This window comes from Eumetopias jubatus, unplaced genomic scaffold, assembly GCF_037043125.1.
Source record: "Eumetopias jubatus isolate StellerSeaLion01/CBP00866 unplaced genomic scaffold, mEumJub1_p1.0 scaffold_5, whole genome shotgun sequence".
Taxonomy (NCBI): Eukaryota; Metazoa; Chordata; class Mammalia; order Carnivora; family Otariidae; genus Eumetopias; species Eumetopias jubatus.
In genome coordinates this window covers 44,294,832-44,321,659 of record NW_028274811.1, presented here as the reverse complement: position 1 = coordinate 44,321,659, position 26,828 = coordinate 44,294,832, and the positions used below count along the sequence as shown (strand labels likewise).

The window sequence follows — 26,828 nt, the reverse complement described above, 5'->3', positions numbered from 1 at the left end:
ATTGTTATTATTTTCAATTATGAATACATTGCTACAGAAACCAAACAGAAGGCAGTTGATAAAAAGAAATATTTTACATTAAATCATAGAGTTAATTGCATGTGTTGACACACACATGGTTTTTGTATGTATTCTTTATGTTCAGTACACTGAGTTTCTATTCATTTATTCCACCTGCTATAGAGATGAGGTAAAATTTCTATGTGTCACTATTTCTTGGTTTCTCATTTGTTTGTTTTGCATTGTTGACAGGTAGCCCATCTTGTATTATGTATCAAGGAAAGGGACTAGTTGTTTCCCAGGCAGACAGCTTGTCTAGAATCCAGTTCTCCAAACACAGAAGCAAAGTGACAAAAATATGTTTTAAAGATTCCTAAACAAACCTTGCACTCATCAGTTCAAGTTTGGGATGTTCACAAGGTCTACCATGTTCCCTCCTTTGTAGCTAAACTTCAGTAGACTCTTTGAGTGAAGTATATACCTTTTAGTTCTTGACAAGTAATTGGTACATGCCTGGAAATATACAGAGGAGGAACATGTTCTTCAAATTGTCTGGCATCTGTAAGGTCTTTAGGTTGATGGAGAATTCTCCCAGGAAGTGTAATGCTTGATCCTCAAAACAATCATATTAGGAAAACTAAGGAAACTATCATAAGCTCAGTTTTAGAAATCACAAAATTCTGCTCAAAAATATTGTGTCTTGCGTGTGATTGAATACATGCATGCACACCCAATGAATTAGAATTCAGATATCTTGACCCCGAACATAATGATTTTGATCAACGGTTTGGCATTTGCTTTCAGGTCCAACAGCCTTTAGATGAGAATGTAATAAATCAGTAAAACAATTAAACTGAAATCTTTATTTCTCTTTAAGGGATGGAGAATCTTAATGGGCTTCTGGGCAAATTTTTTTAACTTAGGGCCTTTGCCAAACAATCAGGAATTTTTGTTATGTTAATATGTCAACATTCTTTTGCCTCCAAGTTTAGAGTAGATACTTTTTTATTCAGTTATGTTAAAGATGACTCAGAAGACTTGCAACTGAAGTTTTCTAAAGATTGCTCAAGAGTTGCAGTGGTTAACATGGTAGCCATTAGCCACATGTGACCTTCTCATAATTTAAATTAATTAAAATTAAATAAAAGCAAAATTCAGTTTCCCAGTCTCACTAGGCACATTTCATGTCCTAAGTAACCACATGTGGCTGGTGGATACTGTTTCGGACAGCATGGATAGAGAATATTTAATATTTCCATCTTTGCAGAAGTTTCTGTTGGACAGTGCTGTTTCAGAGTCTGGGGTATGTGCTACTATGTGGTTGCAGAGTAGTCTGAATCCATTTAAGTACGCAGAGAGCAACATGGTGTGGTAGAAACTAAATAGTTATCTTAAAAGCCTGTGTTTAAATCCAGCTACACTACGCATTTCCATGCCTTGAGATTTCATGACCCAGTCAGATTTCAGAAACTACCTGGGAGACTGACCAAGGGTTGCAAAGCACATACTTTGCCAAATAAAGGACACTAACAAGAAAATCCTCATCAATATACACAATCACTTTATTTTTGAAAGGCATTTTCATTTCAATAAAAATGAAAAGGCATGATCTCAGAATGAAGGAAAGTTTTCAAAAGGAATGTGTTTACCTTGTTTGAAACCTCACCCCATGGTCCATGTTTGTTTTTATTTTGACAAGGACCAGTGAACATTCTGTTGGGCAAGCACCAGCTCTCGGCTTGTCATTTGGAAACCATTGAACTCTACCACTTGCCAAGGGCATGACCGCCACTTAGGTCCCCTGAGCCTCGTTCCTTATCTTAGAATGGGAATATGAGTATCCTTTTAATGCATACTCATCAGAATTAAATACTTTATGCCAGTAGAACACAGTGTCTGGTGCATAGTAGGCATGCATAAAATGGTACTGCTCTCACTCTTCTCTGTTTGATCGTGCCCTTCTTTTTATATACTGAGTCCTTTTACCACATGAAGATCTTTAAAAATTGTTGCATTAGCTCCCCATAAATCTTTCTTCCTAAAACCCATCCTGGAGAAAAACCAAGAGGGCAGGGTCACTGACCTTAAGAATGGGACCATCAAATAAGATACGTTTCTGTGAAAGAAGAACCTGTTCTAGAACACAAAGTGAGGGCACTTGTGAAAGCTTGCTGAGTCCTCAGCCCTCCCTTCACTCCGCCCCCTCCACAGAAGTCCGTATTCAAAGCGATGACGGTAATTTGTGACAGCCACACCCCTGGAAGAATCCCTCCAATGTAGTGGCTTTTATTAAACAAAATAACTAATATGCTTTAGTGACTGTATCTATGGACACTTTTATCCTACTAAAATTGGAAAAGGTTTTGATACATAATTTTAAAAAGAGACTGTCTTTTGTTCTATCATGTAACTAACAAATTTGAGGGGATTTATTGGTATAATGTACCTTCTCTAATGATGCCGAAATTTTTGTTTTATGACAAATAAAGAAGAGATGACACTTCAGACTAGAGAATTTGTGCTCATGCTGCATTAACTCCACTTCCATTTGCTTTATCATCAGTGCATGTAAGAAGAACGCATGTGGGCCAAATATTGAGTTTTGTTTTAAGAATTTTGGGGGGTCAAGTACCAGTCTAGGCCGTAATTCTTAAAATGTGAATAAGAAGTGAACAAATGGGTTAAATTTCGGAAGACTAAATAACTTCTAAGGTCACATCCATTTCTAAAGATATAGATTATAGATAGATAGATAGATAGATAGATAGATAGATAGATAGATAGATAGATATTTAATTTTAGGACTTTACTTTTAAAAGTAGTTTCAATTTCACAGCAAAATTAAGAGGAAGGCACAGAAATTTCCTATATCTGTCCTACCCCACCCCAGAATGCAGGGTCTGCGTGGACACATTAGATGTTGTTTTAATCTATGAAATACTCCTTAAAATGTAATGTTTGCAGAGCAGATGTTCTTTAAAGAGTTTTTTCCATTGAGTCATACAGGCAAAATAATAAAGTAAATTCTCTTTATGCTAATGAGGATGGTGGTGGGTTTTCTCTCCCACAGTACCTTTTTTCCCTCTTATTTGAAGTACAGAGGCAGAAAACCAACATACTTACGTCAAAGGAAAGAGAGCCCAGAAAATTTCCCTAAGGATTATGTGCACGTGCACGTGTGCGCACACACACACACGCACACACACACACACATTTACATATATTTACATATAAATGTATAGGCACGTAAATGCTATCTCCAGAGGACTTTGTTACATACAGCATGCATACAGTCTTGCTACACTCTGAATATGGACATATGATATTCGGTTATCAGCCAGAACAATCACCTGGTTAGAAACCAAAAGTTATTTTATTTCATTGCATTTATTATTTTATTTTTGGGTGGAAGGACATGCAATTCAGTAGGTAGACAAAGCTTGTTTTGTTTTGTAAGTCATTGGTAATGATGGGTTTTTTTTGGCTTGGTTTGGTTTTTTATTTTTTGTATTTATATGTAATTTCTGTTTATTATCTTTATCATACATATCACCTTCATGAAATGGAAAATGTACTAGAGGTTGGCTATTGTTTCGAATGTGCTTTTGGCAATGATAAATATATGACAGGTATAGATTTGCAGTATTTAAGTGCAGACCCACCAAAGCCATACTGCCCAAATTTGAATCCTGGCCTCATCACTCCACAGGCATGTGACTTTTTGTCCTTCTTGGGCTTCCCTTTCCTCATCTACAAAAAGACTTTAATAAGAGATACTCAATGTAAAGTGCTTTGCACAGTGCCTGGCACACAGTAATCATTCAATAAATGTTATCATTATTGTTTCATAATCATTATCATTCTTTGTGATTATTACCATTATTATTTACAATTTTGCTGGATATTTGTACTCTGATTTTTCTAAAATAATTATATTGAAAGCCCAGTTTAGAAATTAAAAAAAAAAATAATGGTAACATATTACAAGGGCCTCCAGTGCTAAAACCAACATGACATTGGGGTATTCCACAGGGCATCAGTGAAAAAGACTTCAGAATAAGTTATCACTCAAGTATATTAGGAAACTACAATTCAAGGGCAAAGAAAGGGTTAAAAGTATATAAATATAAGACAGGCTGTTTCCTCAATAAACTTAAGAACTTAGATGGCCTCATTCACCTGTTTGCTTTGTTTTTAAGATTTATTTATTTACTATAGAGAGAGGGGGTGGTGGGGAGGAGCAGAGGGGGAGAGAGAGAATCCCAAGCAGACTCACCAGTGAGCTCAGAGCCCAACTCTGGACTTGATCCCAAGACCGTGTGACCATGACCTGAGCCAAAATCAAGAGTCCACTAATCAACTGACTAGGCCACCCAGGTGCCCCTTACCTGTTTTTATATTAGCTTATTTGTCTGTTAAAAGTGAGGAAAGAACTATAAGTTTGTTTTTTCCTTTTTGTGCTGGTATGGAATATAAATACAAAGGTGCTCTTCAGTTAGGGTAAACATTCCAACTTGATGACTCATAACTATAGTTAGCATTATCAAAACACCATCACAATTATATATACAAATACACACAAATGTGACTTGGAGTTTGACACTGAAAAAATTCAGATTGGAAGATACTGCCTTACACAATACTGAACAGCTTTAATTTTGCCCTTATATTAATTTACATTATTTTGGGTTCTCAGTAAAATGTTGAACATTCCTGCCAAAATGCAAGTTTTGGTAGTTGTGACTTTTGACCACAGAACCAAGCTTTTGTGGTAATGGACTACTTGAATTCTACATGGCAGTAGCTTCAAAGAGGAAAATCAGATTTCAGGTCTGGCGGAGGTTGGCTTTGTTACAAAGAAACTTCAATCCCTAGGGTTCCATAAATATGGTATTACTTAATTTTTTTTTTTTTTTTTACTTAGAGTGGAGCCAGTTCTAAGTTAAAAGGCCAAGCAATACAGAGGAGCACTATCATCAGGTGAATCTGATACAAATGAAGCACATTTTTTTCATTTGTTTTTTGTTTATTTTAGCAGTATAATGCCTACTAGGAGTTTACCAAAATCATATTGTCTTCATAAGTAATTTTAAAGGGTTCATTATATTCTTCTTTTTAAAAGATTTTATTTATTTATTTGTGAGAGAGAGAAAGAGAGCCTGAGCAGGGGAAGGGGCAGAAAGAGAAGGAGAATCAGACTCCCCACTGAGCAGGGAGCCCGATGAGGGACTCAATCCCAGGACCCTGTGATCATGACCTGAGCCGAAGGCAGGCTCTTAACCAGCTGAGCCACTCAGGTGCCCCAAGGGTTCATTATATTCTTAAATGTGACACCTGTAGTTTCTCATAGCCAACATTATTTTTTGGAAAAAAAAACAGGTCACCTTTTAAAAATGACATCTATGGAAAAATATAATTTAGTTTCACAAAATGTACTTGGTACCTTTATTGTCTGAAATCATAGTTTTATGATTTTAATTTAAAAGGGTAACAACATAAAATATTCAACATCCTCATGAATTTGTACTCAGTGAACCCAGTTTTTCATGTAGTATTTTAATATTTAGCTTTATCTTATGAGTGTTTTATCAAAATAGGCACATTTTCTTTAGTGAGTTGTTTTTAAAGGAATGAAGAACTGAAATGAATTTGAGTATTCACACATTATTTAAAATTGTTTTCATTTTAAAATAGAATCAGCACTTAGATTTTAATACATTTGGATATCTACTTGAAAAATTTAGAGATTACTAAAAATAGACTGGAATCATTAAAAAATGTTTTAAAAGTATAAAGGCATGTGCAATTCTTCATGACTCAGTATGTTTATTATTAAAAGCAAGATATAAAATGAAATACACAGTATGATTCTAATTGTGTAAGAAATCATGCATTCCATAAAAATCATATATAACATACATGTGCTTACATGCATCCAGAAGGAAAATGTTATTGACAGTTATTTTTGGGTAGTCCTGCAAGTTTTTTTTGTATTTTCTGAAGTTTCTACAATTAATATGCAATTTACATTCAAAATGTATATATTAGTTTTTCGAAAGGTCAAGTATAGAAATCTGTTTCCATATTTGTTTGCTTGTGTATTTTATATGTTCGTACTTCTGTGAACATGGGAGTAGAGTGGTGAGTAGATGTGTTCCTCCTGTAGCTAATTCTCGGGGGTTGTCAGATAGCCTAGATGCCCAAAAACATTTTTATGTACATACTAGAAATGAGAACATGCTTGTTTCTCTACATTTCCAGAGAGGTGGATCAAGAGTGAGTTGGGGAATGGGTGATAGTTTTGAGTCAAAGGGAAGAAAGACACCAGGATTTCAAAAGACCGGTCAGTTATCTATAAGTTCATCCGTTCCCTAATCCTCTCTGACAAACTCCAGGGGAGAATTTCTTTCTTGTTTTAGAGCCAGACCGAGTGAAGCACAGAAGACCTAGAAGTTTGCATGAGATTAGATTCAGAAACTAAGCCTTTGGCTTCGCTTCAGAGTGCTAGTTCATATGACCGCTGGTCGTGCCCAATGTCACTGCCGGGCATGCTCATTGGAGGCAGCCGGTACTTTGTGGCCCTTAGTGATTTTGGTACCATAGGATTAGGGATCTTTGATTAATAAAGTAAGACTTTCTTCTGAATAACGTCATCTGCTTTTCCTTCTGGTTTGGTCATAATGAAACGTGGAGAGGTTGCGGCCTCATGTGCTTCAACACAATTTTGAAAAGAGCTAGTTTATAAGAGGTTGCTGTTAGTTGAATTCATTTTGTTAGATGACCAGGGGCTTTGCCACATTTAAGGACTTGAATAGTTTCCGGAAACCAATGAAGTCTCTGTGAGGGTTTGCTTTTGGGTTGTTCTCTTCAGCTTTTTGCTAATGTTTCTGGCTTCTTGTTGTAGAAAGAATGAGGGCAGAAAATAAAGTGGGAAGTGATACAGAAGTAGGGGAAGGATGGCCAAAGGCCTGGGGAGTAGTTCTGGACTCTCATTGTCATGCCTCTTTGGGAGAGAAAATTCAGCAGTGCGCGTTCAGCAAGTTCTTGGGAGAGGGGACAGCCAAGCCCTCCCTGCCTAGAGTGGGTGACTCTGTTTCAATCTGTGGTAGCCAGGGCGGGCTACTGAGCACCTCCTTGCACATCATGAGACTGGAGGTGCCTGGCACTGACTGCTGTGGCTGTTACCTGGGTACGAATGTCCTCATTGCCCACATGCATGCATTTATACATGCACACACATATGCATACATACACACATGCATACATACATACAATGTCTGAAATGGAGCCTCTTTTCTGATCTCACCCCCATCCCATATCACTCCCTGTCCCTATAAATATACCAATCCCCCCTGCAAAAGCTATTTTCTCTCCTTAAAACTGTTCCTCTTCCTTTTTTGTTAAAGTTTTTTGTTGCTATGTTTGTTTGATTTTATTTAAATGAGAGACAATATTACATAATCCTCTTCAGAAGAATCTTATCACCAGGGGGTACAATTTCAAGTCTCCAGACAGTGCTCACTGTGCAAATTTGAATCTAGCTTCTCATCAGGTTATAGAGGATCCTAGTAGTCTCTTCCCATTTTAGGGAGCCCCAATAATCTTATTGTGTGGTATTGTAACTCCTTCTAGCTGTGCTTTTATTGGCTAAGTTTCTTTGTTTCAAAAGTTCCATGTTGGTAAGGTCGTTCAAATGCAGCATTTCAGAATCATAGTCTGTCATAGGCTTTTGAGTGTGTGTGTGCATTTACAGGTGATTAAAACTCACACATACTTTAAGCCAAATTAGAGGTAACAATGAAATGAATTCCTTGGAACTTAATAATCTTTTATTATTATAAACATATTACAGGGTACATTTAAAATATATGTTCACATAATATTTATTTTCTTCCATACACAAAATAACATATATTTTACCTGCATCATTGTACTTATGACAGTAGGTCTGATAAGACATTTCAATATTGAGGTGAGGACTTAGACAAAGGCTTAGAAGTTATATATTCAGATTATTTAAGCATTACATCATTTTGAAAAGAAAACGATAGACTGTAACCTGCCCTTGATTGAGGACATTTGCCCATTGAAAGAGTAGAAATAATTTTACTGTTACTGAAATGAGACAATCTTGAGATATTTGGCAAAATCAATTTCTGAGCAATTCAAAAGAATGAAGTATCTCCATCCCTAAAATTATAACTGTCTTTCTTTCTGCTTTGACAGGAAAGGGAAGCAAGACTGGTAAATCATCCTAAATATTGTATATTCTAAATATATCTTTTACAGAGCTTACAACCAAAGAAAGAATTCATGTTTTAATAAACATTCACACCCTTTTTAGTTTAGAGTCATCCAATGTAATTCATATAGAAAATGAGAAGACTTATTTCCAGGGATCAATTTCAGATTAGTGGTGTGCCTTTGTCAGCATAACTTAATTCTTAGAAAATAAACTTTGTAGCCAGGCAATTATAAAGAATGAAATGGGAGAGAAGACTGTCCCTTGGGAAAACATCTAGATTTCATATTACTTTAATTTTGACCATCCAAATAATCTACAGAAAAAACAAGTACCCCCCCCCCCAATGTAATCCTGGAGCAACGGGGTGCAAAATAACACGTTTCCTTTAAAGTGTGTGCCGACCTTTCCTGCTTTTTATTTTCCCACACTTTGAATTTCAAGATCTCTGTGGAATTTGATGATGGCCGTAACGAATGGTCTAATCACTGGTAACGATCCAGGTACTGACGTCACCCATATGCTGCTTGGGCTGAAACATATTTCATGGGTGGTGTTTGAGGTCGTTCAGTCCTTTTCTGAATTGTTCATGACTGAGTGCACAGTTCAGTTGCAGTGTTCTCAGTCAAAGTCATGTCCAGGAAGCTTTCTGTGTAGAGTAATTACATTCACTTTTGATGAGAGAGCTTCAGCTAGCTAGATCATGAAATACCCCATGGAGATTTTGGAAATCCTTCTCACGAGTCACCCATGCTAAGAAATACCACGAAAGAACTCTGGGCCCTGGCTCCTTGCTTTCCTCCAAGTAGAATGTTGCAAAACTTTCCTTGCCTTTCCCGGTTTCTCCGAGACACGTCATGCTGACACCTTGCTCCTGCATCCCAGGCTCGGTGTGGCCGACGTTGCTGCGGCAACAGCACACACGGGCTAACATTCTCCCATTAGCTACAGCATCGGGACGTGAGTCAGTCGAAAAGTTAGGCCGGGTTTTTATTAGTGTATGATGCAGTCCCATGTCATCTACAGTTGCTAGCCTGTCCAAACCTCATACACCATGATGCGGGACACTCGATGCTCATCACCTTCAAATGTTAGCTGGTCCAGGGGCCTCTCATTGAGGCCACTGCAGTTGCTAGCTCCTTCCACAGCACCCCTTACTAATGCCTCTACAATAAGAAGCCACGAGTAAAACTCAGGCCCCGCGGCCGGAACTGTCTTTCTTCTGTTGTATATCATGTGCACATAAAAAGCAACAGTGACCTTGCTTGATGATCAAGAAGCCCCTTTTAACCCAGACAGCTGGACAATGGTTAATATCCCAGAAGACAGTTTTTCACCCCACTGGCTGGGAAGAACACGTGCTGAAGAATAAGGATGGAATTACTGTAATTCTTTATGGAAATTTATGAAAGTGCAACTTACTATTTAATACTGATCAAATGTGGTCATAGAGTTATAATTTCTAACATGGGATTTGGTTTATTTTTCAGACATGGAGATGACTTGATTGTGACTCCATTTGCTCAGGTAAGCACAGTTTGGTGAATGGGCAGGTTTCTCACAGATGTGAAAATTTAATTTGGGGGATTAGTTCTGGTTCTTAATTTCATTTTAAGTCAGATGCAAATACAATAAAAATTCTGTGGTTCATTTAAGTAAATCAAAGGCAGTGCTGGAGAATGTGACCTTAACCATATTGGACTGTTTCCTTATAAATCCCTAGACCCAAAGAATGTCTTTGCTTCAGATTACAAATTACCTAAGTGACATATTTAAATGGGACCATAGTTACTTAACTTATATAAACACTAGAAGCAGAGGGCTATATCATGGATTAAATTACATTTAGTGTAACTAGATGCCTGATCAGTGCTTGAAATTTAATATTTCAGTTCAACCTGATGCTTTATTTACTCCTTTTTTATGTGTCATTTGTACAGATTTAAATTTATCTTTATTTGTTCCTTTTAGGCATACAAATCATGAAAATACTTTAACCATATAACATAAATACTAGAAGGTGATAAAACAATCTAAAGCATTTGGAATATATATAAAATGGTTGATAGGCAGATATTCTATAAAGAATATCTTTATAAAGATATATCTATAAAGGCCAGTGCTTTGCTACCCTAGCTGCCCATTAGAATCACCTAGAAAGCTGTTATCCCAGGCCGTATCCCTGATCAACTTTTGGATCCCAGATCCAAAAATCTGGGGGTTGGATCCAAGCACCTGTATTTTTTTTTATTTTTTAATTTTTTTATTATGTTAATCACTGTACATTACATCATTAGTTTCTGATGTAGTGTTCCATGGTTCATTGTTTGCGTATAACACCCAGTGCTCCATGCAGTACACAAGCACCTGTGTTTTTTAAAGGACCGGTATTTTTCCTGGGAACAGGACGGGGTATACTGATTTAACTAGGGCGTAAAACAGGGTTAAAGCTGACACTAACTCTAAAAAGAAATGTTGAATATTAGGATACAAGTGATCCAGACAGATTATAAAAATGATAATCGGGGCTAATCATAATCATAATCAAAACTAGTTTTAGTGCCTCGGGGGGCAACTCATTTAACCTCTCTACGACTTCTTTTTTCAACTGGTAAAACTAGACGACTTGCCTGGATAAAGGTAGACCTCAGTTCAAACCCCATCTGTTCCTCTTGCTCAGTGAATGGCCTTGGGCAAGTCACTGGACTTTTTCAAGCCTGGTTTACTCCTCTGCTAGATGAAAGTTCCAAGAGAACCCATTTCGTGAGGCTTATAAGATATTAAAATAACACCAAGCTTGTGAAACGCTAAGCACAATTTCTAGAAAACAAGATGAATTTTAAATGTTGTAATTAGTAAGAGCTTTCATCTCAAAAATGTTATAATAGGTTATTTTTTAAATACATAATGGCAGTGTTTAGATTATGTGTAATTCTTCCCTTTTTTCAAATTTCCTGAAATTCTGTGATTGCTATAATTCAGACCAAAATTGAATGAATCCATAAGTAATACACCATATAATAGTGATTTTTTTTCATTACTGCAGTCAATTGGAAATAGAATATGACCACCATATCTTTTAGAAGTTAATGTTTTGTTTGCTTAAGGCTTTGCTGGAAATCATAGATTCTTTCTAGTACCTATATTTCTATGTTCAAAAACATTTACAACTTTTACAAATAAAAATTTGTACAAAAAATATTTACAAATAAAAATACTTTTATTTGATTAAAAAAAGATTTTTTTCTCCAATAAATAGATTAATAAATTTGATTTGGTCCTTGCCATCAATGGTCTTAAATTCCTAGGAAATCTAGTCTTTTATATAATTAGACATATTCTGTAGTATACCTATAAACTACAAAAAAACTAACAGAATTTTAGTACACTGAGAAATATATACAGATGTAAAAAAATCATTTAGTCTAGGTTAGTAAGCTATTAAAATAAACATATATATTTAATACATTTGAAATTAGGACTTTGAATATAAACCAACTCTGTGTAATATGTAGGCATATCTGATGCCTAAAAATAATCCTGGAATGTATTTAGAAAAGTTTGCTTATGATTAGCTTAATGACTTGTAACACCTTATGGAAAATGGTCATTGTCCCAGAGGTTGCAGGGTTTTTTTTTTTTTTAAGCACTTCATATTTTGCACAAATGGCCTTTTACTTGGGTATATGATCTGGAAAGCTATACTAGAATTAAAAAATTTTTTTAAATAAAAAGCTTGTTAAATCCTGAGCAGTTTCACCACTGATAGAGCATCTTTGGGAAAGCAGGTAAGGACCAGTAGCAGCAGTTTGTCTATGACCATCTCTTAAGCCCTGCTAGCATATTTTGTTCACCGATCCAGTAACATCTCAAATTTTTAATACAGGACATAATATTCAATGTTTAAATATAATGTTTAAATATAATATAATATAGTATAATATAATATAATATAATATAATATAATATAATATAATATAATATAATATAACGTTTAAAATGAGAGATGTTTATGTCACCTGAAGTGATAACAACGTTATTTGGCTTAATATACCATAGTTGCTTTTGCAAATGGACAGGAGACTTGATTTTAGACAAGTCACTCAGGGCAATGTTCAAATAGGCCAAAGAATTATCTCCTTCCTCCAGCGTGCTTTGGAGTTTAGAATCTCACACTAAATTATTCTGGTTAAAAAGACATACTGCTTTTGGGGGTTCCTGGGTGGCTCAGTTGGTTAAGCGCCTGACTCTTGATTTCGGCTCAGGTCATGCTCTCAGGGTCATGAGAATGAGCCCCATGTCGGGCTCTGTGCTCAGCGGGGAGTCTGCTTGAGGATTCTCTCTCCTTCTCCCTCTGCCTCTGCCCCCACTTCCATTCTCTCTCTCTCTCAAATAAATAAATAAATAAAATATTAAAAAGACACACTGCTTTCAAAATAGAATTTTTTTCCATAAAAAAGTTTAGAAAAAATATAAAGAAAAGGAAGAAAATGAAAATTTCCCATAATTCCAACTCCCTTAATAACTAGTATTGACATTTTACTTTATATCCTCCTAGGTATATTTTTCTGTGTGTGTTTTCCTTCCCATAATTCTTAGTAACTGGCCTCGCACTGTCTAAAGTGGTCAAAAGTCTTCCAAACCCACCTCATCCACCTCCACCTGAGAACTCATTTCTTTATGCCTGAGTGCCTCCCCAAAACATGAAAGGACACCTCCCTCGTTTGTTTGCCAGTCATGGTTTCCTGTGAAGCTAAGAGAACAGAATCTTGTTAGAAGAGAATTTAGAAAGACATCCAATTTGATGGACAGGGCTGAACCCTAACCCATCCGGGATAGGTGTCATCTTCAGAAAGGGTCCTACAACCCTGCTTCAGGTCGTGTTCCCATGTCTCCAACACTGTCAGGGTAAGAAATTCTTTCTGGTGTTTACCCTATACCGTTTGCCACTTCCAATTTCTTATGTTTTCCCTAAAAGCTCAGAATCCTTTTGGTCCTCACAAACATGACATTTTTATAGATGTGATTTAGTTCCTTTTGAAATATTCTCTGTTTTTGTTGAGATCTTTTAGTGTGGGGATTTTCTTAGGCACAAAGGCGAGCTGTTGAGAGGAATCCCAGTGCCATGCCACATCATGCCACTCCACAATTTGCCTTTTCCGTCCAAAAGTATAGTAACAGTTTGGCCAGAGCTCTTTAGGGGGATTCGGGAATACCAGCAAGTCACAACACCGATGAAATGTAGGAGACCTTTGTAATCAGTTGCCTCCGGCCACACCCACCCAGATATGTGATATGACTACAAGTCAATTAGAATTCTCATCTTGAAGTATGGACTGTTAAAAGAAGTGGAATATTTGCTTAAGGAAGAGACAGAAATTACCCAACTATTTTCTCAGATCCCTGGAGAACCCTCATGTTATTCAGACTAAGGAGATATGCCTGATTTAAATCTACAGGGTAGGAACAGATTAGTCATTTTAGCTTTAATCAAAACACAGCATCTGGGATAATTTTGTAAAAAATGTACTAGTATTTAACGCCATAGAACATTACTATTCCATTTGGTAATAGAACATTGCCAGTATTTTTTTTTTATGCCCCTGATTGTCCCTGCCCCATTTCACCCAGCCACAGCTACCTTGTGGCCTCATCTTAATCCCCAGGTTGATGAAGCTACCAGGCGCCCCCTGCTGGAAGCTAGTCATCACATTTCCGCTAGCATCGTCTATAAATCAAAGTACTTTTTAGATCAAACTATATGAAATCATCAATGTTCAACCTTTGTTGACATACAAGAAGAGCAATTTCATACAATTTAACCAAAACATAACTTGGAAAGGTTTCTATCAAAATGACCTTTCTATCTTGTAAGTAATCATAATTTGACTCCATTTTTTTATTGTTATTGTTTGCTTGTTTTGTTTTGTTTTGTTTTTGTTTTTGTTTTTGTTTTTTCTGGAAGTAAAATCAAGACAAGGAATTTTTTCTCCTTCTCCTTTACCCCAACGCCCATGGCAACTGTGACAACTCTTGATCTGTGTTTTAGCACCATCTAGTGACGTCAAGTGTATTTGTAATGAAAAACAATTCTCAAAATTCTTTGTTCACTTTTTAAGCAGGGGTTTTTAAGGAGAACGTTGTTGCCACATCTTTTTTGTTTATTTACAGCAACCTCCTCTTCAAATCTTTTCAAGTAATCATTACTATAGAAGTATACATTGCTTTTAGGCTATATGTTCAGTTGTTTAACTTTTCAATGAAAAGTTAAGATTCAGTGAATTGTATTGGTTAATAAATGTTAAAAGTATTTAAGAAAATCTGAGATTAGTGTGTATAAATAACATTTAATCCTTCTCCTGAGCCAGTACATGATCCATTTCTGCCACAGTTTTCCATAGCACCATCATGATTCCTTTCCTAAAATGTATATATTTCTCATCATTTCAAATGCATTTTTGACTTTGACTGATTACAGTTTTGCTTGGAGTGGCCGAAGAGAAAGAAATGGCCTTAATTTTCTAACCATTGAGCTGTGTAAGGGCAAACCTCAAGGTTCTTTTTGGTTAGCAAGCACTGAGGCGTGGAGAAAAGCATAGGAGCGTTAAAGCCCTGACTACAGTTCTTAAAAGGTTGAATTCAAGGGGAGTGAGAACTGCCCTAGAGCAAAAGCAAAGAATAATTGAATCCTGACTCAAGGGCTTGAGTAAAACTGTTTCCGGTTCTCCCCCACAGCCTATAGAACCAGATGCCTCACTCTGTAGTCTGCAAGATAAGTAAGAGCATGAAAGACTAACTCAGCGCATTGGTGGTGGAGGCACCTAGAATCAATCAGCTAAATCTAGGGCGATGCTTTCCATAACAATTGTCTGGAACTTAAAAAAAGAAATGTATTTATTTGAGAGAGAGAGAATGCGCACGTATGAATGGGGTGGGGAGTGGGGGTGGGTGGCTGGCAGAGGGAGAGAATCCCAAGCCAGCTCCTTGCTGAGCTTGGAGCCCCTGGAGGGACTGGATCCCTCCACCCATGAGATCATGACCTGAGCGTCAACCAAGAATCAGCTGCTTATCCGACTGAGCCACCCAGGCGCCCCTGTCTGGAACTTTTATTTACACTTCTGCCATTATCCTATGTGTGCCGTAGGGCAGGATATAATAATCCTTAATATAAAATTTACAGAGTATTATTTGTCCTATCACAAAAACAGTGGTCTAATACTTGCACGCATAAGGGACGATGGATTTACAAAATTATTTACTGCGGCGGTGTTTGTAAAAGCAAACTCTAGGAGACAACCTAAAAGTCCATTGGTAGAGGGGACAGGCAGAATTTCTGGAGGGAGAGGCTGGGAAGGCAATTTCTTTTTTCATTTTTTATTTGGAAATTCTTCATACATAATAAGAGAATATAGCAGTGACTATCTAAAATACGAAGAACACTAAAATCACAGTTAAAGAATTAGAACAGTACCAATATTTTTAATACCCCAGAGCATACTTCCCTGATTTCATCTACCTGCCTCCTCTCACAAATAACAATAATTTTGGTTTTTGTCTTTTTTAATGAGGGGGATGCATTCTACATTCTGCCTTTATATTCTGGTTAAATTCTGTACCATGTGAAGATACAGATTATACAAAAGAAATACATTAAATTTAAATTAAAAACTGAAACAAAATCATTTGATTTAATATTTTTATTATACCAGAGTGAAGAAATAATTATACTATATCTTTCATGAACTAATGTTTCCTTTCAAATGAGTGTAGAACTTGCATTACCTGCAGCAGTGTTTCTATTTACGTAGGTGTCAAGTGCAGTGCGCTTACTGTAACTTATTAGAACAGAGTCCTCAGAATTCTGAGGTTAAATTTCGCCTAGAAAAAGGAGCATTTAGAGAGTGCAGTAATCTTATTTAAAATGTTTTATTAGTGTATTTGATATTCAATTCTTAAAGCATAAATTAGGCCTGCATGATTTAATGACAGTGGATCACTGATCAGATTTATTTCTGCATCATTCAAGATTTCATGCCTAATGAAAGACAGCATGCTCTGATGTCAACAGTGCGCTATTTGAATACTCCGTCATAGGCAGCATGACCTTTCAGTGCTGTGAGTTGTTTATATGTGGTAATGAGCCAGGTTTTTCCACTGACTGAGTTAATCATGGTTGGCACCTCAGGAAGCACCGTTAACTCCTTCAGGGGAAAATGCTGTAGGTCACCGTCCCAGGGTGTAAACAGCACCCCAGTGACTTACAAGAATTAATGCCAGTTTCAGAAATGTCTGAGACATTTTTGTCTTAGAAAAACATTTAGACTGACTTTAGTCTAAGTCAGTGCCAGATGAGAACATTCTGGATATAGTTCTGGAACACTTGGAGCAATTATAAATTTGCATGCCTCACCCCCCCCCTTGTTTACCGAATGACAGGCATTAAGTAAACTCCCCATGCACGTGCCAAATCATTAATCAGCTGGCATGTTGCCATAATGGGCTTATATTCGTTGAGTGCTTTCTGTTTGCCGGGCACTGTCCTTGGCACTTATCCTATCATCTTCAGAACAACCCTCAGAGATAGCTATCACTATCCTAGGTTATAGAAAAGGAAACTGAGGCACACAGAGACTGTGTAACTTGTTTTAGTTCACACAGTGAATACATAACCGAGTCAGGCTATCTGGGTTGTTAGGTAGTACCTACTAGGCATTTGAAATCTTTGTTTTAGTGCAACTTCAACATTCTCATTGTCACCCAGATTAATTATAGTCTCACCTAATATGGGCTCCAGCCTGGGGGAAACTTGCCCATACTAGTGGAAAGGGAGACAGGTAAAGCTATTGTAAATTTTCTCTCCTAGGCTTACTTCCAATTCTTTTGCCACCTTCTGGTTGCACTAGAATTAGAAAAAGAAGGACCTTCAGAGGTAGGGGGACATATTGGTCCTGCCTTAGGTGTGTAGGTATGTTGTGTCTATGTATTCATTTATGCAACACATTTTTTTTTTTTTTAGTATCTTCTATGGGCCCACCTCTGTGCACATCAGGGTGGTCCTGTTTTATGTGAAAATGCATCCCTTAGTGATTCAGATAACCTTAACAAAGAAAATAATTTCTCTTTACTAGATAGCCATATAGCAAAGGTGAAAAAAACAATTTAAAAATTCACCTAGCTTTCTGTCTTTGAAAGTCTAACATTCTTGGTGAATGTTTGAGGAGAATTTGGGGATATATACATTTACAATTTTAACCCTTAAAGTGAGAGTTTATTATTATTTTATATTATACTGTTTCAGATTTGCCTAAAGTGTAGCAACACTCTATGTATATTGCCTGGGACATTGTTCTGGTGGCTGAGGAATACAGGAATACTGTGGAAACTGTTGCTACTGTCACCATATTCATAGACAATGAAGAGAAATGTCTGGAAAATCTTTGCAGTCCGGGCCTCCCCTAGACTCTGGAGGCCCAGAATCTAGGCCTCCCTAGATTTCAAATAGATACATGTAAACTTCACTAAGGGCTAGAAGATTCTTTAATGGTATATGAAACTAGGTTGAAAGCAATATCAGGTTTTCATTTAACAGACTACTTTTTAAATCACCAAACCATTTTAAATTGCATTAAAGATAGCCGTACTCCAAGTAGCTTAAATAATCCCTTTTTGTTGTAGGTCTTGGCCAGCCTGCGAACTGTGCGAAACAACTTTGCTGCGTTAACTAATTTGCAAGATCGAGCACCTAGCAAGTAAGTTATTCTTTCCCCACTCCTTCTTGCTGAACGTTTAGACGGTGTTTTCTCAGTTTGAACTCAGGGCAATAAATTAGATTTCTCTGAGTCGTTGCCATGTTGTCTAACCATTTACACTAAGTCATAAGATGTTCTGTTAATTTTCTATAAATACTTTGTAGTGATGGTTCTAATATCAGAAATGAAGTAGTATGAGAAATAAATATGGTGATTGCGTCTGTCAGAAATCATCTGGCATAATCAGTCCTCTGCCCAGTTATTTACACTCAGGGTAACTTTATAGTTTCGGCTTACTTCATAAATTAACCATGGACAAAGAATCTCATCAAGACTTTAAAGTCAGTCCAAAGTCATCCTCTTAATTCTAAGCAACAATTACTTGGAGAAGCATCATATCATACCAAAGATCTTTTGATTCTCCTGCTGTTACTGAAACTCAGATCAGGAGTGTCATGGAGCAATTAATAAAGTTGTGATTTTTTTTTAAAGATTGTTTTTATTTATTTGACAGAAAGAGACACAGTGAGAGAAAGAACACAAGCAGGGAGAGTGGGAGAGGGAGAAGCAGGCTTCCCGCGGAGCAGGGAGCCCGATGCGGGGATCGATCCCTGGACCCTGGGATCATGACCTGAGCCGAAGGCAGACACTTAACTGACTGAGCCACCCAGGCATCCCTAAAACTGATTTTTGTGATAACAGAGGAAGCAGTTGAAAAAAGGAAAGCTGAGATGGGAATTGATTATTATTTGGAAGTGCTAATAAAAGCGAAAAATCTAAAAAGAGAAAATAATTTTCATGATTAAGTGGAAAACTAATTATTAAAATACTGCTTAATTTGACAATCTGTTGTTAATAATAAACAAAAAGTTATTAAAATGTCAACTCTAAAGATATTTCCAAAAGGAAAAAAAAACACATTTTTAAAATCCATAGTAAGAGGGGGCGCTTGGGTGGTTCAGTTGATTAAGTGACTGCCTTTGGCTCAGGTCATGATCCTGGAGTCCCGGGATCAAGTCCCACATCGGGCTCCCTGCTCAGCAGTGAGTCTACTTCTCCCTCTGACCCTCCCCGCCTCATGCTCTCTCTCTCTTTCTCTCTCTCTCTTGTTTTATCTTTCTCAAATAAGTCAAAAATAAATAAAATCTTTAAAAAAAATCCATAGTAATAAAAAAAATCCATAGTAAGAGGACAGTGAATAGAAATTTATTTGGAATTATAACTTAGCTAAGTGTATAAAAGAATATGAAAAATCTGAATTTTCCATCCCATAATACTGTAATTGACCTCCCCAATTCACATTTCTATGATTAAAAAAAGCTTTGGCCATTATGCATGCATTTCCTATGATAGAAAATGTTTTTAAAAAATCAGTATAAAAGCCACAATGCAAATAATTCGAATGGGACCCAGAAGCTTCAGTCACTTGTCGTTTTTTCCAGGTAATGAATTTTTGCAGTCCTGTTTCCTCAGTTTGAACATTTCTCACCTTCTTCCCCCCACCTCAACCCCATCCATTGGACTAACTATAATTCATTCTTTAGGTGGCAGCTTAAATATAATTTATTTGGGGCCATCATCCCTAACTAACACTCAGCATACACACATGCCCACAGGTCTCAAACTGGAAGGTATGCCCTTCCATCTCCATCGACAGCATCCTGCACCTAACTCCTGTGTTAGCAGCTCTCGCTCTGTGCTCCACATGCCTACTTACTTGTCCTAGTGCCCCTTAAGAACATCAGTCTGCAGTGAGCAGGGCTTGTATCTGGCTCACATGTGTACCCTGGGTGCCTAGCATAATACACGGCACAGAGAAATCACTCGGCATGTGTTTGTTGGCTGGAAGAATGAACTGATAATGTAGCATGTGGAATCAGAGGGTGTACTTGAGGTATTTGTTCATCACCAAACATGTCTTCTGTGCTCCATGGCCATACAATACCACACTCAACCTCAACAGCCTCATGGGGCTTTTGACATTTGATAACTCATAGGTGAGGTCACCTCCTCTGACCTCTCTGAGTCTCAGCCTCACAGAAGGCATGAAATTACTGGTGTCATTCCCAAATTCTTTAGTCCCAAATATCCAGGAAATTCAGTCAAGATCTTTAAAAGGCAACAAGAAACTGTAAAATGCCTTTACACTTCCTTCAGACATGGTCACTTGGGTGCCAGCATCTAAACCTGTGGCAGGCAAGCCGTTGGCCAGACAGGTGTGAAGGCATCAGACTGGCCTTCTGTCTCTAAAGAGATGACCTAAAGCCCAATCCTTGCAAAACAGAAGTTTTCAACTGATTTACAAGGACAAAACAGATTAGAGGGAAAAGACCAGCTAGAGGAGGATAGAAACTCATAGTTCATGCCTAAATCTGACTAACTGTATGCCCAGTGACATCTAACCAAACAATAGTAGCTGATAGCCTCTAAGTGAAGGACTTTGTGGTCTCTCTTTCGGTTAATGCAGATTTGTACCTTCTTTACTGATTCAAATCAAACCAATGTTTTCCGGTATCAGACTAGTAGGATTCAGTCTACACACAGCTAAGCTCTGCTGTGTTCAGTGACAGTGAAATGGTTATAACTCTGGCCCATCACATGATGACCATGAGGGAATCAGAATTTTCCCTGATGGACGCTTACAGTGCCACTAAAACATTTCCAAGCTGACCCATGGATTTTATGGAAGGCATGTGCTACCTTGCACAATCCACCCTTTTTGTTTGCTCCAGGAAAGGAGTCAGTCCAGGAAGAAGGCATGGGAAGCCTAGCCCCTGTGGGTACTCAAATGTGCATTGCTGACTTTGCTAGCCTACCGTTGGTTCCTATCACCTTGCTCTTGCATGCCTTTGAGATTTTCAATTCCAGAGTGAGTTCTGGCTCATTCTTCATTAAATCATTTATCACTGTAACCATGAATCACATGATTAATAGTTTCTGCTTGTCATTACTTGTTGAAATATCAAGTCCCCAAGTTGTAGGATTGATATTAAAAAAGATAATAAGTAACAAGTCAATAATTTAGTTTTCCAAAACAGTAGAAAAGTTTAGGACAATTCATGTTATACCGTTTTCAGATAAAATGCTTCCAAAATTTTCACAGAGAAAGAACTAAATTCAGTTATAAATTATTTAAATAATAAACTCTTAGCAAGATAACTGTTTATATGGAGATCAGATCTATTTCAGAGTAGCAATTTAGAACATTAACCTTTCTGTTTTATGAAGCATTAATCAAGTTTCAAATTTCCTCATTTGATTTACTAATAAAAACTAAAATAATTTCATAGTTGATTTTGATGCATTTCCAGTCAAACACGAAAACTTCAGTCCCAAACTGACATCAGTAAACTTAAGAGCAATAAGACAGAGCCAGATACTGACTGGAACCAAGGCAGTGAGAATTTACGAAGCATTTGATTGCATTCCCCAGTTAAGAGAATTGTCATCTCAGGAGAGCAGATGTGAACATGGCTTTGCAAGGGCCTCCCATGTGCACAGATGTGTGGCTGTTTGTCCAGGTTCCTCAAAAGCATCCTAAAAGTAAGGCAGTATAGCAGACCGCTCACCCTAGAATTCCACTGCTTTAGTTCAAATCCTAGCCCTCTTCCTCTGAACAAGTGATTCAACTTCCCAAAGCTTTGTTTTCCTCACTGGTAAAATTGAAACAGTGAGATTACCTGCCCTAAGGTTTCTTTTGAGGATCAAAGTAGACTATTCATGTAAAGTGCTCATGTAGCACAGTGTCTGACACACAATAAATGTTTCATAAGTGTTGGTTAAGTGTTAAAGATCACTATGCAATATTTTAAAAGTTTCCAATGATAAGTAACAACTTTCTGAAGTTGTATTTCGTAAATGATATTCTTTTCAGTATAATTTATTAAGCATTGATTGAATACTGGATACATTGTTCTGGGCTCTGTAGAGAAAACAAATTAGTTTTATAGCAGCGTTTTTTAGGTCAAGGGGTTTATAATCACCTTGTGAAACTTGGGAAACATCTGAAAACTTAGAGGACACAAGATAGAATCTATTCAAGTACCTTTATAGTATTTCTAAAGCCTCTGTAGCATGTATTTGGACAAAGCATTAATATGCCTCTCTAACAAATGCATCAGAGATGTTACTCAATATGAGGAAGGAGAAACGAAAGGGTTTAAATAGCTTCTATAATTGTAATACATTTTACAAGGAGTCGTTCACCTCTGAGAATTTGTGCCAAAAATAAGTTTCTCACCACCATATTTGGGAAATGACTGGTAGATTGACTGCTTTTCAAATTCACCAAGTCTGTGTTTGCTCTATACGCCCTGGTTTAATGGAACGTAGTCAATCAATAGGAACGTCCTCCTCTATCATGTCCCTATGACATTTACTTCAGCTTTATTTGCCCCAAAGTCTATCACTATGAGATTTAACTATTTTCTTTTTTGACATGTGTGATCTGAACTATAGTGCAAAGGGTGCTTGGGAACTTAAGTGGCTAGTCTGAAAGAAGTCTTCATTTGCATGTCCTAGCTTAAAAATAATTCTTTAAATTAAAATGACATGTCTGAAATGACTCAAAGAGTCCTCAAATTAACACGCACCACATATTTACTACTTTGTACTTTTTTCTCTTTGTCAGAAGATCACCCATGTGCAACCAACCGTCCATCAACAAAGCCACCATAACAGGTAAGGAAGATCTAATAGCTTTGTCTTCTTATGTCTAGAAAGAAACCCTATCTTCCAAGGTTTGACACAAGACTACCACCAATTTTATATTGCAATTCTATAATTTTAAAGAAGTTGATCCTTTTTCTATTATGACTTATTTCATTGAGCCCACAAGTTGTCCATTTAAGCTGTTACTTGGGAAATCTTTACTGATGTGCCATTTTAAAAAACCATTTAAATCTGTGCTTGTGCTGAGTTTAACATTGCTCTGGGCATTTATATTTTAAGAGATAGTGTTACCTTCCAAATGTTGACTGTGTTGTTTCCAGTCTTATGCTACCAGCATGATATTAATATGTGGTAGTTTGGTTTAATGAAAGTGAAAGCATAAATAAAAGGGACCTTCCTGGTTAATTGATATCCCAGTTGTGTGTAGGAAGGAACCCCATTCCAGTAGTCCTGATTTGGACTCAGAATTGAGAAGAAATTTACTTTGGGAGGGGAGAGAAGAAGTAATTATACAACACAGCAAAGTTCAGTGAGATCAAAAGAACAGCTGTTTGGGGAAGAGAGGGGGAAGGAAGGATGAGGGACGTAAAAGGCAAAAAAAAAAAAAAAAAAAAAAAATTTATCCCGATTCCTATTAGTCTTTTTTGGACACAGGACTTGACCTCATCTGAACCAAAAACAGAACAAATGATCTCATTTTGCTGAACCTGAAACCAAATTGAACTCATTTAATCATTTCTTGAAACCCCAATTGATTCATTAAAATAATTGCCTGGAAAAAGCAAACCTATGTTTTCTAAAATTATTACCAGAAGAAAATTAACATAGTCTCCAAATTAGACCAATACTTCATTTGATTCAAGTGCCTTCCTTGGACTCCAACTCCGAATATTCTGAGAGCTCCTTATTAAGTTATTAGTGAGAACACTTTGCTTAAAAGTTAACTTCACTGTTCAGGTCAGCACTTTTCCTCTGGTCTCCTTTGTGGTCACTACCTCAGAGTTGAATCTGGAACAGTTGGTAATGTAGTTCTTTTCTGAATGTCTCTTGAATGGGATTTGTACTTCAATGAATATTAAATTGTTGATTCTCTTTCCCATGCTTATCTTTCAAGATCTTATTGGTGACGATTTTCCACTATCATTTCATTGTGAATGCCTGGCCCACCAGTTTTCCTCTCTGTCGTTGGTCAAGAGGTGGAAAATAACTGAAATTCCTATATATCAAAATAAGTTCTTTGGATAACAAATTTCTTTCCAGATAGCCAAATTCGATGCTCAATGAGCCTACACTGAAACTGGGGTGTAGAAGTGAATGGCTTTGTCTCTGTGCACTTGCATTTTATGTTGAGGGACAAGCAGGCCAACCTTTGTGGGCATGCAGCTGGGGACTCTAGTGTGAGAGACCGCATGGAAGCTTGTCCCCAGCCCAGCTCCGGGCCCTAGATCTTACCCCTATGAGGAGGGACCATCCCCCCCCCCTGCTATTTTTGCCACAGGCAGGACTCTGATGTTGCGGTTTGAGCAGAATGCAGGGCTATTTTGGTTCCTGAAAGCTTTTGTAGCTTGAGGGTCACATAGGAGCCAGCCCCACAGGAGCATCCTCCCTGAGAGCAGCTGCAGGTCCCAGTGGAGATGGTTGTGTCCATCAAGAAGTGGTGGGTGGTCAGCGGTCCGGGCAGCTGTCCAGCCACCCTGGCAGATGCCTGGAAGTGATTAAAGGGAGAGTAATTGCACTCAAAGGGCACAGACTTTGTCTTAAACACATGTGAGAGACCCTCTAGCAGCTCCCAGAAATGTTCACATAGTATTGAGACCCAGGAGCAATGCCAGAGGGAACTGAAATCTGGGAATTAAGGTTAACATGGCCTCATTTGTACCCACAAGTTTCTGACCTGGGGCCTAGGGACAGTGGGACTACAGAAATATCTTACCTAGGAAGTGAAACTGATTAACTGTCATTAACTGCTTAGCGCAGCCGTGTTCATCACAAAGCACACCAGGAGATTAACTAGAAAATGGAAGTCGTTTTCCTTGCCTCAGCCTAGCAAACCAAGGTGGAAAAGTGGAATGGGGGATAAGGGAATGAAGGCAATAGCAGGAAAAGATTCCCCTCTCTAAGCCCATTCCGGAAAAGCAGACCCTTAAAAACATAAACTTCGACAGTGGTAAGAGTTGAGACACACAGAAAAGTGAATTCTCTCCCTCAGCAGCTGACTATTCAGGTTCTACCTCCAAGTTCACTCCCCCTGCTGTTGGAACCCAGCTACACCTCTGTGGTGGTCCTGGGAAGGACAGGGAAGAGTGTTAAAAAGAGTCAGTGGGACATCCTTTAGGATGAACTTGACCTTCTTTGATACTTTGTTGAGGATCTAGAGGAAAAGTGTAGCATATGGCAAAGTCCATGAGGGGTCCAAATGGGTACTGTGGTGACATCTCCAAGGGCCCCTGGGGGGCAACCCCATAGAACATCACTGACAGGAGTCCCTGGAGTTGTGCAGCGTGGGTGCTCTGCCTATCTAGAATTCAAATCATGCTCTGCCATGATAGCTGCGTGACCCTGAGCTGGCCACATAACCTTTCTCTGCCTCAGTTTCCCCATTTATAAATTGGTTATCATATCTCATAGTTATTGCCAAATTAAATGAGTTCACATGTGGATGCTCTTAGCATAGTGCTTCACAGAGTAGGCACTCAGTGCATCATTTTCTCTTTCACTTTGCCCTTGTTTTTATTCTCTGGATGTAGAATGAGGGGTAATGGAAAGAATAGGGCAGAATGATGAAAGAAGAATGAGAGAAAGACAGCTTGCAGGCGCATGAAATATGGAGCCCCCAAAATGGACATACTTCTTTGGTGCCGTCAAAAATGGGCCCTTCCATTGTTCCCAGTGCTCTGTCCCTTCCTCTCCTCACTGCCACAGACATCGGTGCCTTTGTGATATGGGCAATAAAGTGTGGTTCAGAATCATTTTCAAAATCGAACAACTTACATTGGAGTCATAGCTCTTTGAAGGAAAATAATGAACTCTTTATAACTTTTTCCATAAATCACTGTTTGATTTTTTTTAAAAAGAAGAGGTAAGAACTTTAAGAGTCTACATATGTCACGCTATGTTTTCTAAGGCTTTCTCCTGTAGAACTTAGAAACCCCTTTTCCCCTTTGAGGTTTTTCCAATTGACATGTTTTAAAGCCAGGAGAGTATGATTTTGTATCATTAGAGTTAAAGCATGTAAATCACTTGGCAGTTTTTGTGTCCATACCTGATAGGTAAATACACAGTTCTAAAATGATCTCACAATTTTCAAAAAAAGTTTCCAAATGCACATTTATAAGAGTCTTATTGCTAAATAGCTATTTTGTTCTTTACTATGATGTAACAAAAACAGGGTGTGTGGCATTTGGAGCTGGAGTGCAAAGCCTGTCTCCGTCATTTGAAGAATGGAGACGTGAGTAGCTAGCTCTCCGTGCTGTGGAAAAAACTCAGGGAGATAAGTTAGACAAACACCAGAAGTCAGCAGGTTATGAGTAACTCACCAAGTGCTTCTTCCTACAACCATAATCCATGCCTGGCATTTTTATTGTTGTTCTTAAAGCTAATTTGAAAACTCAGAAAGTAGAGGAGGAAGATGGTGATCATGTGTCAGCCTCTCTGGAACATTTCATTTATGATTGTTTTTAAATAGTAACAACAGGACATTTTTAGGAATCTTTGTATTACTTAGAGCAAGACTCACCTGCACAGGTCCTTGAGGAGCCATAAAGAATAGAACTGAAGAGTGTGTTGGAACATGAGGGGGCAGCAAAGCGTCAGGGATGCCCAAGCCATGACGGTATCGTGCTGTTCTGTATTGGTTTGGGAGTACAGCCACATCTCTTTGGGTATAATTAGTCCTTTGGAGCATTTCGTTTTCAAACGATGTTAACTCAGGAAAAGTCATCTCATAAAACCTTATCATGTCTTCACAATATCACTTTTTACTACGTTTCTAATTTCCATATTTTCAATTGCTTTATTTAATCATTTTCAAATTAAGGATTTTCACACAAGAAAGTAACCCAGGGAGATTTTATTTAAGCTTCTCTATCGTAAACATGAGAAAACTGAGGGGCACCTGGGTGGTTCAGTCGGTTACACGTCCAACTCTTGATTTTGGCTGAGGTCAT

General features: G+C 37.7%; 1 protein-coding gene across 3 annotated transcripts in view; it reads left to right on the top strand.

Moving 5' to 3' along the window:
• Window positions 1-26,828, top strand: part of PDE4D (phosphodiesterase 4D) — a 746,399-nt gene that overhangs the window by 526,648 nt on the left and 192,923 nt on the right. For all 3 annotated transcript variants that reach the window (XM_028119058.2, XM_028119059.2, XM_028119060.2), the window contains exons 3-5: window positions 9,733-9,769; window positions 17,918-17,991; window positions 22,622-22,671. In XM_028119058.2, the coding sequence (XP_027974859.1) occupies window positions 9,733-9,769; window positions 17,918-17,991; window positions 22,622-22,671 (161 nt within the window). The remainder of the gene's footprint in view (window positions 1-9,732; window positions 9,770-17,917; window positions 17,992-22,621; window positions 22,672-26,828) is intronic.